Source organism: Leptidea sinapis, chromosome 32 (genome assembly GCF_905404315.1).
Source record: "Leptidea sinapis chromosome 32, ilLepSina1.1, whole genome shotgun sequence".
Lineage (NCBI taxonomy): Eukaryota > Metazoa > Arthropoda > Insecta > Lepidoptera > Pieridae > Leptidea > Leptidea sinapis.
In genome coordinates this window covers 11,939,966-11,955,163 of record NC_066296.1, presented here as the reverse complement: position 1 = coordinate 11,955,163, position 15,198 = coordinate 11,939,966, and the positions used below count along the sequence as shown (strand labels likewise).

General features: G+C 34.3%; 1 protein-coding gene across 1 annotated transcript; it reads right to left on the bottom strand.

Annotated features, from left to right (window-relative positions):
* Positions 1 to 1,583: 1,583 nt before the first annotated feature.
* LOC126974252 (tetra-peptide repeat homeobox protein 1-like) lies at positions 1,584 to 5,011 on the bottom strand. The gene is made up of 2 exons (XM_050821700.1): positions 4,931 to 5,011; positions 1,584 to 3,048 (listed from the first exon to the last, which is right to left on the bottom strand). Exons 1-2 carry the CDS (start codon positions 4,952 to 4,954, stop codon positions 1,615 to 1,617), a joined length of 1,458 nt encoding a protein of 485 aa, XP_050677657.1. The 5' UTR covers positions 4,955 to 5,011; the 3' UTR covers positions 1,584 to 1,614.
* Positions 5,012 to 15,198: the final 10,187 nt, after the last annotated feature.

Sequence of the window (15,198 nt, the reverse complement as noted above, 5' to 3'; positions counted from 1 at the left end):
GAATGCTGGGAGAGTTTCTTGCGCCACTTCTTCTCTCTCAGAGCGCCATTTGTTTCCGAAGCGGTAGTAGTATCTAGTACATTACAAATGACATTAAAAAGAATTCTAAAGGAATCAATTTTGAGAAAATAAATGCCTTTTATGTACAGCACAGTGACACTTCCAAGACTATTTTATACTTTTTATAAAATATATATATATATAGGTATACTGATTAGTTAAATTGTTTTCTATACATATAAAATAAATTGCTGTTCGTTAATCTCGCTTAAACTCGGGCACAGCTGGACTGATTTGGCTGATTTTGAATTATTTGTGGAAGTGGAAGTGAATAAATGTTTTTAGTATAGTTTAAAATGAATAACGAATTAGATCATATCAAATTGAAACGTTATAAATAGCCAGTATTTCAGGAAAAACCGAAAATACTACTAGAATTTCATTCATAACGAGAATTTTTTTTTAATAAAAAAAGGATTTTGTTTTAAATTGTTCTATACAAAGTTTAGGTCTTTTATTTATCGATTGAGGCACGAAGTCTGCCGGGTCAGCTAGTATACTATAGAAGGTAACATGATCAAAATGATCTCGTAAATAATTTTAAAATTTTAGCTTTGGTGCGGAGTCTCGACCTTAGAATCTCTCAAGAGTGATTTGGAAGATGAGCACGCTCCTCAACATTTAAGACCGAGAGGGGCTCTTCAGAACAACGAAGAGTTTGCAAGAGCCTGGAACTGTCCCGAGGGATCACCCATGAATCCTAAGAAGCGTTGTATTATCTTTTAAGAGTGTGATTAGTTTTATATTTGTTACATATTTTTAAATGCGGCGTCTATTTCTGCCGTGAATCAGTAATGTGTTAACATTACTTTGTTTCGGTCTGTGGGGCGCCGTAGCTAGTGAAATTACTGAGCAAATGAGGTTTAACATCGTATGTCTCAAGGTGACGAGCGCAATTGTAGTGCCGCTCAGAATTTTTGGGTTTTTCAAGAATCCTGCACTGCATTGTAATGGGTAGGGCGTATCAATTACCATTAGCAGAACATCCTGCTCGTCTCGTCCCTTATTTTCATAAAAAAAAAAATTATTGTTTTAATAAGTGCTATAATAATTAACAACATTTGGTTAATTCAAATATATTATAATTTATATTATATGTGATTTATGCAAACAACTTTGTGGGAGCCAATCAAAGATAATTTTTTTTTAAGAATACATTCAATTTGAATTTTGAACTATTAATCTATATTTCTTTTGTAACTACAGATTGTGAAGATTATAAAAACAAGCTAAGTTAAGAATTTGTTTTTACCAAGTTATCAGAATAAAATGAGACAATAATGTATATGTTATCGGATATAATTTATAATGTACGCAACATAGTTCCTAGAACATAATATGAATAAAAAGGTAATTAAGGCTATTGATTTTGATAAAATGAATAAACGTATTAAAGCTTTCTCATTAATTTAATTCAATAATATGCATAAGTAATTTTATAACATATACAATTAAATACTAACATATGATGACAAGATGGGGAATATTCAATAAATAAACATATAATAATCGACATATTAACATGTAAGTCAAACAATATGGGAGTTAAACAATCTAATGAATGGAGTGTACAGTGTGGCTGATACCTCCTCCGAGGCCGTAAGTTTTGTATAAGCCGTGAGAGGCGCCGTAGAGGCCACCATATGATCCGCCAATACTAGTTACACCCACACCACTGCCGTACGATACACCACTCAAGCCTGAGCCATAAACACCTCCGGACAGACCAATACCTCCTCCAATTCCGGTACCGATGACTCCTCCTCCAATCCCGGAACCAATAACACCTCCTCCGATTCCGGTACTGATGACTCCTCCTCCAATCCCGGAACCAATAACACCTCCTCCGATTCCGGTACTGATGACTCCTCCTCCAATTCCGGACCCAATAACACCTCCGCCAATTCCGGTACCGATGACACCTCCTCCAATTCCGGTACCGTATGAGATTGAGCTAGCAGGGACTGATACAGATGTCGCGATAGCTGGTGCGGCTGGTACTGGAACGGGTACGTGTCTGTCAACGACTACAGGTTGAGGCACGGCGACTGGTCTATCGACTACCACGGGCTGGGGGATAGGGACTGGTCGGTCTACTTGCACGGGCACTGGAACATTCACTTGACGGTCGACGTACACGGGTTGAGGAACTGGTACTTGACGGTCGACGTACACTGGACGGTCTACTGGGACTGGTCTGTCCACAGTGACTGGGTAAGGCACTTGAACTGGTACAGGTACTTTCACTTGTACTGGAACCTTCCTTTCATAATATACAGGCACTTGTCGGGTAACTTCAACGGGAACTTTATGGATGACTGGATATGGTCTATCTACTGGATATGGTACATTGACCTTGTAGGGTACAGGGACTGGTCTATCGACAGGGACGTGGACCGGTACTTGAACTGGTACTTGAACGTCTCTTGTTATCGTTCTCGTGATATAACGTGGGACTTCTTGTCTGAGAATGACTGGGTTAGGTTGAACTGAGACTGATGTCTGAACAGCGGCAGGGCCAGCTGCTACAGCAACAGCAGGTGCGGCAGCCACGGCAACTGCGGGACCGGCCGCTATAGCTCCACCTCCAATTAAACCTCCTCCAGAAACGATTGAGCCTCCAGAGATGAGTGATCCTCCAGATATACCTCCTCCAAGGCCTCCCCCACTAATTATAGCGCCACCGCCGATACCAGCTCCTCCAACGCTAGCTCCACTGATGCCTGCTCCTCCGATACTGGAGTATGAAACCGCTGGTCCAGCCGCGATACCGACTCCAGAACCGAGACCGATCGCGCCTCCTGAGTATCCTATACCACCGCTGTACCCGAGTCCATGGGAATAGCCTGAAATGCCGGTCGAGTAGATTCCTCTCTTGACATGTTTACCAGACGGTTCATCCTTGATGCCGTTTTCTAAAATCTCTGACACTTTTGCCTTCTGTTCGATTTCTTTGCTTAGTGATAATGTGCTCCCAATAAGGAGAACCTGAAACAATATTATTATTACAAATATGTAATTAATTTGTTGTAAATGTGAATAAATAATAATTTGTGAAGCGGTAATGTGTAAACATTAACACTGTTTCGGTCTGAAGTGCGCTGTAGTTAGTGAAATTACTGGGCAAATGAGACTTAACATCTTATGTCTCAAGGTGAAGCGCGCAATTGTGGTGTCGGTCAGAGTTTTTGTGTTTTTCAAGAATTCTGAGCGGCACTGCATTGTAATGGGCAAGGCATATCAATTACCATCAGCTGAACGTCCTGCTCGTCTCGTCCCTTATTTTCATAAAAAAAATTATCATTTCTAACAAATTTTGTCTAAAGCGCGTTAGGTCGTTTTAATAAATTGTAATCTTTATTTTAATGAGTTGACATTAAATATAGTTTATCCAAAGAAAAAAATGAAAATATTTTTTTAATTTGGAAGAGGAGGACAAATGAGCGTAAGGATCACCTGATGGTAAGTGATCACCGCTGCCAATACACTCTTGTAACAGCTTTGCCGACCTTTCTTAGCGTCGTATAAACGTATATATGAATTCGAAAAACGTAAACTCATTGGTATGTGTCGGGCGAGGATCGAACCGGAGGCTCCGCGGTAAGAGTCAACTGTTCAACCTATTGTGCCACTGACGCAACCAATATAAAAAGTTGTTTCATTTTCTTAGTCACCTAACTATATTTGCAGCGCTGTAGATCAATGCCTACCAGTTAAGCTGAGGTCAAGGCAAGGTTAGAGTTTCAGTCTTATGCAGTACAATTGCGCTTAGTGACATTGATAAGTTTGTTTTATTGTCATTAGATTACAAGTAAAAAACTTGTAATCTAATGACAATAAAACAGAACTCCTAAAAAAACATTTTTGTTTCTAAAATAAACCGATGACTGAAATAAAAAAATAAACGCATAGAAAATCAAACGGAAAAAAAAATTGTTATTTTTTGAAAGAGGAAAGCAAACGAGCGTATCGGCAACCTAATTTTAAGCAATCACCGCCACCCACATTCCCTTGCAACACCTGAGGAACCACAGGAGCGTTTCCGGCCTTTTAGGGAAGCCTTACCCCTAATTATCGTATTTCACAAATACTATTTCACTTGCAGACATAATTCTCTCGAATTAACAATCATGTTTACTTAAGATAAATCAAATAGACAAAAGCATAAATCAAAACCAAAATAAAGTAATACATGATTATCTTAATATTAATTCGGTTGAATTTTGTTACCCGATGTTTCAAGACCTTTCCAGATAATGTTTTCAGGCGGACTGTCGGGTTAACTAAAATAATAATAAAAAAGTAACTTTTACGCAAAAATCTAATGTAAGAACACAGTTACAATTACACGCGTTTTAATCATTTAAAAGTATTTTATTTAAATGTTTAAGACTCGTGTTAATCTAACAAAATACTATTTTGTTGTTAAGTTGTTTGATCTCCATAATTTAAAATTGAAGTAATTGGAAGTAATCAAATAAAACTGGTTATTAATATTTCGTAAATTGATATCTGTCATAATGATTCATACTTAAATTAATGTTTTTCAAAAAATAAAATAAAGTTAAAATATTAAGTAATTACTTAAGATAAGTTAATTTTGTCACTTTTGTCAAATCAAAGGAAACTAGTAATCGTATTTTCGTATATCGCAATAGCAAAAAAAACTTAACGACCTCCTATTTTGAAGTCTGTTTAAAATAAACGATTTGGTGGTACGAAACGCCCCTCCAATCCATAGATGTTTCGAAATTGACTTTATGTGACAAAACTGTTCCATAATTATTATTCTAACAGAATAGAAGTAATCTGCTTGAAGATTCCCATAAAATTGTCAAAAAATGAAGAGATCAAATCTCGCAATACTCACCATCAGTAAATGTAGCACTGCCATTTTAATTTCTTATAGCTACTTGATTCACATAACTCGTTGTATGTCAGTTTGTGTCGCTATGCCCAATCAATCTGACTGTATCGAGTTACACAGGTCCTTATATACTAGACATCTTTCGTATGCCCTACGATGTGATCTAGGCAACTACCTTTTACGCGTTTGAACTCCACCGCTGGTGTTATATGGTGCTTTAATCGCGGTACTTCCGAGCAAATAAAATAAAGTAAAGTAAGCTTTTATTCATGACAACACAAAACATATTATATTCATAGTAAAATTAACAAATTAAGAAGAATGTTGTGAAAAGGACACCCACTCAGCATTTTTGGAATTGATTTCAGTAGGTACAAAGTCGACCTGTTGACAACAGCCGAAGACAACACGGTTCCTTTTGTTATAGGTCTTAAAAGCGACCGTCTAAACATAGTAGAAAATGAGAAGAAACTAAAAAGATTGAATTCGAAAGCGAGTTTTATAAGATTTTTTTATTTTAATTTTATTTAATAGGACATGTTTTGATTTTTTGTTTGTTTTTAAATATAACAAACTTTTTTTTTATGTTTGATAGGTGGCGGCAAATCATTCCAGCATTTGGAGGCGATGTATTTAAAGCTACCCCTACATGCTGCGGTAGCTAGGGCATTTTGGTACCCGACCCAATAGACATAATTTGATAGGAAATCTTAAGGTGATAAATATTATCGCTTGTTTCGATTGTCTGTCCAAGCGGAGATATAAAAACTACCACCCATTCGTAATAGACTGCCTCGGAGTTTTTGAAGTAAAACTTCTTTAGGCGCGACTTGGGGGTAACTCAGAATTTTTTTCTGACGGAAGTAACGCTCAGTACAAAAGTCAATTGAAATAATTTTTGAGCTGTTATAATTTAATGGTTTTAAAAAATATTTCAGATTGCTCAGTAATATTTTTTAAAAATCTCCAAGTGTTTGATTGTTTATTTATTACTACTATTGCAATAAATTTTCAGAAATTTATTGACATTCGTTAATTTGTTCTTAGTTTTTGTTTTTCGATTGCATTATCAGGATAGGCAAAAGGTTCGAGCCGATACAGCCATATTTGTTAATATTCAATAAAAACGTCATATTTATATGTGCTAATAATAATATAACCTACAATTTCTTATTATCAATTATTTTATTAATGAGTGAAAATTTTAAAATGTGCGAATGGTATTACTGAATTATCAGTCAAATAAACGTCGGAATCCCAGGACCATTTTACTCTTTCATCTATAAATATGAATAAAAGAAAAAATCACGAACCTGATTTTGACCTGACCTGTAAAAAGTGTAAGTGTTTATATTCTGATTAATAATAATATCAAAATATAATATTATATCATTCTTTGTAAAATATATAAAATCTCACTTGATAAAATAAGATTAATTATAGTAGGTATATATAATAATATTAATTATATTATATAAAGGCATTTTTTATTTTACGTAGAGAAAATGCCAACTTTGCTCTTAAGTTGATGTTATATCGCCAGCTTTTCCGAGAATAAAAATCTAACAATACTCCTAGCTCTTCAGTAATACGTGTATACTTAGTTGGTAACTAGGCTTTATTTAATGTAATATATTAATGCGTATGTTAATTATTATTAAGTTTTACTTCAATCGCGCTTATAGATTACACGTACACACTTTTTTTTAAAATAAAAATATGGATTATAATATTATACCTTTCCCACAAAAACGTTTTTTAACAATACTTTTAAATTACGTAACACATATGTTTAGTCCATTTTCTGGGATCATATTGCACAAAAAATCAACTGACTTCAAAAAAAAAAACTATTCCTTCTGATATACATAACTAATAAGTTGTCTAATTTTGTTTAGATCTACTAAATTTTGCAATGCGACGAACGATGAACGTGAGTGCATTGTAAAATGATTACAAACAGTTGTAAGTTCTGTCACTGATCACACCCTTCCATTGATCATCATCTTTGACTACGACAACTACTTAACCATGACTACGTTACGGTAGGAGACTCAAATATCCAGATAGCATAAAAAAGATTCGGCGGAGTATCTTTAATTTGCTCCTAAGAATTGAAGAAGAATATATTGAGATGCAACAGTAAAAAATTTTATTTCTATAAATTTTGCTCTCAATGATTCTTTAGGACCTAGGTTATAAATAGCGCGAATAGCCCTCTTCTGCAGCACAAATATTGTATTAGTATCGGCATCATTGCCCCATAACAATATATCATAGGACATAATACTATGAAAATAACTAAAGTAAACTAGTCGCGCCCTATCTATGTCAGTTAATTTGTTTAAAGCTAAACTACGCGTTTTCGGTTTCTCTCCGTCGCCTGGTGGACTGCGGTGCTTATGGGGATTTTCAGGAAATTTGATGCGACCACCGTTGAGGACTACGGCGTCTAGGTTTTTTACCGTCCATTTCACACAACTTCAAACGCTCAAAGTTTTCGGCTCCCCTGACATCCTCTATCTTGAGTTGCTTTAAGATGCAAATGTTTTTTGCGACGGGCTTATGGCATTGAGTGCATACGAAGCCAGTAGCACATTTAAAGACGTTGATTCTCTGTCTGTCCGCTTGAAAGTCATGGACTTTAAGCGGAATTTCATGTCTCAGCGTCGTATAGAACGATGGGAGAGACAAGTGTGTGAACAAGGAGTACTTAAGTCCGCTCATGAATAGTTTGCCTGGTAGGAAGTAAAAAGCCAGCCGCCCATAGGCATCGGCATTACTAGAATTCAGGAGGTGCGAGGTTGGCCTTTGTGATGAGAGTGTGCTCTGGACTCGAACCTGATCCCTAAGCTTTTCGGTAATGCAGCAGTCAACAGATGATTCCACAATGGATGGATGAAAGTAGATTTCACAAATCGGCAGATCAACAATGGATGAACGAAATTGGTAAAGTAAAATTTACGTCAACACCTACACTTAATATACTTTTACACACTGATAATCTTTATGCAGAGATAGTCCGGAATGTCAATCCAGGTCATAAATTTAGAATATACAAACGTACAAACGACCTGACTACCCAAATGCGTGACCAATTAATATTCAAAGTACTAAGGAGCTATTGGCATGCGTGGCTGACTATTTACGACTTGTCACTCAAAATCCGATACTGTATCTCCGTTAGAGATGTTCCTCTCCCTCGCATGCTTTGTTTGTCTAAACGCTAGTATATTGTAAACCTATGGTCCAGGCGTCCATTTATCATAATACTGAATTACTGAGACAATATAAAAAATAAACTTATATAAAATTTAAAATTTCAGCTTTCAGCAGTTGCAATTTATCATTCGAACAAATAGACTATGAATTGTATGATTTAGTAAAAAAAATTATTGTAAAAGAGCATGGGTTGCTTGATGTCACCTTGCTATTTAAATGTTTCATTTACAAATAATAACTATGTTGGGGATCAATTCATCTGTGTCGAGATTATGCTAAAGTATAAACGATAATAAATGCTTAGACCTTAGATTCAGAGCTTCGTTGCCAAGGTATCGCAAAAATAAAATAAAAATATATTGTAAATAATTAATTAATGTGTATTCCTAATTTGTTTAGTACCTATACCCTGACTTGTTTGGTAGATTTTGTTAATTTAATAACATAATAGAATAGTTGTATTATAACTTATGCTTATTTTATATAACTATTTCACACATATCTTAGCATTCGGTATTAAACTTTAAAGGCAATGCATTTAGTAATAAGAATTTTGTAACTTAGCATAACTATAAATGTAATATTGTAATTACGACTGGTGACTCTAAATAAATAAATAAAAAAGTGGTAAAAATAGAGTCATTTTGAAAACATCTTAAAATACATCCCATGCTTTTTTAATATCAGACAGCTCTGTCTATAGACAGAAGGTTGTCTGTTGAGCCTTTTCAAATCATAGCCCTGAAAAAAATCAAAATCACCATTTATTATTTTTACACAAAATAATGAATGGGAAAATTGAGAGCAAAGACATATCCAATGAAATATATCTTTCAGTTCTTCCAAAATCCCTAGAAAATCGATTAAGAACATTTTCCACGCTCCGTAGTAGGTACTAACTTTGAGCTTAACTCTCCTCTTGTTAGAATATGTAAACAATATAACTAAAGTAGCTCTAAGATACACCTAGACCTTAGATGATTTATACATCTAGATAGAGTCTCTTGCTCTTAGACAACCGATAAAAACAGGCCAGGTTTAATACCTTAGTGTGCGTGACAAGCTACGTCTTACACTCGCGATTTGTATGACACTGTGTTAATGTGCATACATTGTTTAAAATACAGGTTAACTCTAAACTCAATATTTTTCGATGTTTTCACAGCTGTCAGTAGTGTATTTAGATTTATAAATGATCTAAGGATTAATGATTATGAGATCAATTAAACTAATCAAAATTCTAAATTAAATTTATAGCATTGAGAAACTAGGCTAGCTTGTCACGCACACTAAAGTTATATTCCTGACAGCAAGAGACTATCTTGACATATAAATTATTTATGCTATTAACTTTTAAGATTTATTTATTTTTATATCAAATATTTGAAAATCTTGTGGTATGTTGTAATATTTTTTTAATCTTTAACTCGATTCTTCATGAAACGTTAGGCATTCCGCTATGATTATCGCGTCGCTAAAGTAACACGACATTGAAGGTATTTTCCGAGAAACTCAATTCCATCTATCAAACAAACTTGATATAATGCCTAAAAATATATTTGGAAGGACAAAAAAGGTTGTAAGTTACCTGATTTGAGAGATCGTCGAAGACAATCGCTGTAAAGTAAGACAGAATAGTGATGAGTTGATAACCAAATATTTTTTTTTTAATTTTTTTAACAAAAACTACAGGCAGGTGTCTCCCTTTAAACTTATCTAAAATATAAAATCTATATATAAAATTATAACAGGCAGGAGACATGATTCAGAGAAAGATGGTACTTGGTAGTAGGATATGGTCAGGAGTATTCTGAGGTTAGTTCAGAAAGGAAATTGGTATCTTGTGTGTGTGTGTATGTGTGTGTCAAAGTCAAAGTAAAAGTCAAATAAACTTTATTCAATTAGGCTTAAACTAATCGCTTTTAATTCGTCACTACAAATGTTCCTTTTTAATTACTGAATTTACTATATTATGTTCGCAGTTTGAGCTTGTGAGAAAAACATAAAAGAAACTCAACGGCCACTCTTTTCAACCAAATAGAGTATTTTACAATCGCTGTAATGTACAAAACAAATTAATTTCTAAGGTGCTGCATCCTGTATGAGTCGTGTTTAAATAATATAAACTATTTCATATAAGGTAATAAAGAATTAACTGTATAAATATAAATTATCGTATATTGGATGCATCAACCTTTAGAGCTTCAATTCAATGATTTATTAACTGTAACAGGGCGAGCTGGCACCACAAGCAGTACCGGTGTGCGAGTACATGGTAAGTATTTTATTTTCATCTTGTGATAATATGTAGCTAGCTACAACGAGTGGGAGGCTCCTTTGCACAGGATGCCGGCTAGATTATGGGTACCACAACGGCGCCTACTTCTGCCGTGAAGAAGTAATCTGTAAGCATTACTGTGTTTAGGTCTGAAGAGCGTCGTAGCTAGTAAAATTACTGGGCAATTGAGACTTAACATCTTATGTCTCAAGGTAACGAGCGCAGTTGTAGTGCCGCTCAGAATTATTGGGGTTTTTCAAGAATCCTGAGCGGCACTGCATTGTACGGCAGGTCGTAGCAATTACCATCAGCTGAACGTCCTGCTCGTCTCGTCCCATAAAAAAAGCGCTTCATAAATAATTGTCTATCAGCAAAAGTTATACATACATGTTGAATAGGTGTTGAGGATTAAAATAACATGTCGTAATATACCAAGCCTAGCCAATGTACCAGCCAAATTAGGATCACATAAATATATGTTCAAATCATCCATAAAGTCGCGCAATGCAATCAGAGCACCGTATAATTATAAATTATAATGAAAGCGCATTTGTACATATTGATAATCAGATGTTTGATGCTAGGCGTGGCTTAAGTATTTTCCTTTAAAGTCGACTGGGAATCCTAACTAGGATCTGTGCTACTTCTTTATAAAGGTGGGCGTACAATGAATAAGAAAGGAAACTCAGTAAAATATTTGAGATGATTTATTATTATTAAAATTTCAGAGAATGTATCTTATTGAATAATTTCAGATTATAGAAATTAAATTAATACTGTTAAAGGTTAATTAATATCAATAAATATAAAATAATAATCATAATTATTAGTTAATCTTATTTTCTATATTTATACTTAAAACATATTATAAAAAACAACTTTATCAATATAAACATAAAAAAGTCCGACCGGCGTAGGGTCACTACAACCTACCAACCAACAGCTACCTTCTGTACCTGACCCTTAATCCAGTTATTTAGCGAGAGCATCTAGAGATTATGGTTGAGGCTCTCTGCTATAAGACCGTTTACGGAAACGACTATCGGGACAATTATTGTTGCACCAACATCCCACATGTCAGCAACCTCGTGTACTAAGTCTAGATACTTCGACGATTTGTCTATCTCTGCTTTAAAGAAGTTATCATCACACGGAACGGCGATATCAACAATTAAAACCCGACGCTCTAACCGATCTACCAACACAATACCAGACCTACTAGCAATGATAGATCTGTCCATGATAAAGTGGTCCCAGTAAAGCTTGTCAGGGCTGTTCCAGAAATTGCTCCAGAGTATACTAATAATACGGGACTCCAAATGTACTAGATTGTATCGAAGTGCAAGTTACTAATATGTAATTATATTTTATTATATTTTGCTTAAATTCAGCAATGAGTAGTAACAGCGATTTAGTTCATGCTCTGTCTCAGAAATTTTTTTTACTATAAATTTGTAATGGAACCCACTTATTGATTACCTATGACGAAATATGTAGGTCCATAGTCTTTGCTTAAGATCCTATTTATAAAATCTATTTTGAAAATGCTTTTTATTTAATTTTAACAAAATTTTTGTATATTTTGTGTATTTCATTTGTTAGTAATGTTGTATGCTTTCATTGAATTGTTTTTCTTTTTTATTTTATAAATAACTGGATCGCTTTTGGATGTATGCCTCCCAGCTTTCCATGTAGTTCTATTTTTCCTTCTTCCATTCAGTTTTTACCACATATATCTACGTTTTAACCACCTATGTCATCGGCCCACCTGTTTGAACCATCATCATTTGTATTTTAGACGGAATATGTGTCTGGCCCATTGCATTCTTATAGCTTGTGCCAAGGTATCAGATGGTATAGTTCTTTTTCGAATGGCTGTATTATAAGTTTTATATATTTTCCTTATTCTAAATCCTCTATCATGATCTAATCCAATGACGATGTCCAAGTTTGGCAAGCAGATTTTCAGATAATTCGCTAACTACTTTTCGTTTCATCACTCATCCCATGAAAATCTGCTAAGTGTGAAACCACCTTAATAGCAGCAAGCATGCTCGAATTCAAAGCTTAAACATTCCCATCGGCGATCAATGCATATATTTAACAAGTCACTCATTATGGTCTCGTCTAAATGAAGCCTTACGTATGCAACTAAATTAAAACAGGCATTTTATAAGTGATTGTAGCAAGACGAATGCGATTATTTTAATTTTAATGATGTAATAAATATATTTAAAATGGTTTTTCAAATAGCTGCCCTTTTAGTAGTTTAAATGATTATTCAATATAGATGTGTTACGATATCGATATCTATATTCTAACACATCTATATTGAATAATCATTATAAGGGTATACACCCTTAACAATTAAATTGAGGAGCCTTACGTAATTTGACTTTTTTAATGCATCTTCTTTCCTTTTTTAAACTCAAATAATTTGTGTTCCAGCAGACTTTCCAGAATTAAGTATATACTAGGATGTAACAAGGAATTATACACGTTGTACTATTATAATAAAAAGGACAAAAACAGTATTTTTGTCTTGTCAGACTTTCTATTTTTTTTTTGTTGTTCGCCACATTCACTTGAGACTCAAACGTTAGTGGTGACCGTAATTTATTTGTGAATTTTCATGATTGATAGTATTTGAAGTCGTGAAATTAAAATATGGTAATTGAGTGTTACACATCTTAAGAAAGTGTTAGAATTATTATTCAAATAAAACAAAATTAAGTAAGTTAGTTTTAATTAAGTGTACGCACCTTTATTGTAATACTGTAATAATTGTTATGTATGTATGTATATACCTAGTCTTGCCATAAATACTGAAACAAAGAAAAAAACTTTCTATTGCAAATAACGTTTATTACTTTTACAGTGTGTTAGTTTTATACAAATAATTATATAAAACAGTTTAAAATATATAAAGCTTATTCGAAGTGGTCTCCATTGGCTGCAGTACAGTCCTTTAAACACCGACGCCAGTTATCAATAGAAGCACGCACTCTTTCCATAGGAAAATTCTTCACTGCTAATCGCACGGATTGTGTTAGGGACTCCAAATCATCATGGCGTTTAGAGCAAGCAGTATTTTCTAAAACTGACCATTAATCATAATCCGGTGGATTAAAATCGGGACTAGACGACGGCCTGTCTTCAGCTCTGATGAAGTCCGTAACGTTCGATTCCAACCAAGACTGCGTAGTCCGATATTTCTGACCCGGCGCCGAGTCTTGCTGGAAGGACCATTCATGGTTATTGAACATGGTGTTTTTAAGGGGCTTCACTACCTTCTCAAGAATAGTATCTTGATACACTTGTGCCGATGTTTTGATACCTTTTTCATAGAAGTATGGCTCATTCACTCCATCATAGCTAAAATTATAATTGCTCAATTGTAAAAAAAATCTCATCCGTAAGTAAAATATTTCTGTGACCTTCCTTTGCGTACCGCTTCAGTAGTTGTTTCGATTTTACCATCCTATTCTTTTTTAAATTATCAGTTAAGAAATGACCAGTGCATCTCTTAAAGGTTGCAAGTTCTTAGTCATCTTTTAAAATACGCGAAAGGGTTCTAGGTACTATCTTCATCTCCCGAAATAAAATCTTTTGTTTTCGGACAGGATTTCTTCGAATTCTTTCCCTTACTGCTTTGACCACCATTTTCGTACGAACACTAAGTGGACGGCCAGATCTTTTTCTAACAGAATCAGAGGAGGTCTCATTGTACCTATTAAGAGTCCCGTACACAAACATTTTACTAATATCAAGTGTATGGAGAGTTTTAAAAATTCTATTTGGCTCCTTTACTTTGTGTTATGCAATCTTAGCGATTCGGATATCTTTATCACCCCACTCCATATTAATATCGCAAAATATTGAACAATGTATTGACGCCAAAATGAGAAAACACAATGAACAATCTTATACAATGACAGATTCCAAATTCAAATGTAATATTTTTTTTATTTTTAATTGTAACAGTATTTATGGCCAGACTAAGTATTTACAAATTATTTTGTACAGTGCAGTAACCAATAATTATTTTTTTTAAAACATCAAAGCTTAAATCAAATATTTCCTGAACCAGATCATGCTTCACATTTTGGCATTGTCTTTCGAAATTCGCGATCTGGGTTAATAAACTTTCACCCTAAGTTACCCTCTTAGGAGTAAAATTTTGAAAAACGATAACACATTTTCACTTCGTGGTGAGGATACGCCCCATTACAATACAGTACCGCTCAGGATTCTTGGAACTCCCAAAATTCTGAGCGGCAATACAATTACGCTCGTCGCTTTGAGACATAAGATGTTAATTCTCTTTAGCCCAGTTATTTATCTAGCTACAGCGCCCTTTAAAAAAAACACGACAGAAAAACTCTTATCAAACAACATGTTAAAAATATTTGATTTTTAATTGTATATAAAATCTTTTCCTGGAGAGTATTGAAGATAAAATATCGTAATAATGACCACTGCTTGCTATATTTAATAATACCATTATTAAAGCCATTATTTAATAATCTGTCTCTTAGTTAAAATATAATTATCTCAGTTCTGCATTCGAATTAGACGCCACACAGAAATAAATGAAGTAAATGTGCGCCGTTGCTTACAAGACTGGGCTCCATACAAAGTTGTATGTATCGATACCACAGTTCAAGAAAAAAAAAATACCACAGTTCCAAAAGAGTAACAGTTCAGAAAAGAATTTTAAAACAAAAAAAATAACTCGAGTTGTTACTGCATGTAACGAATTATGAAAGAC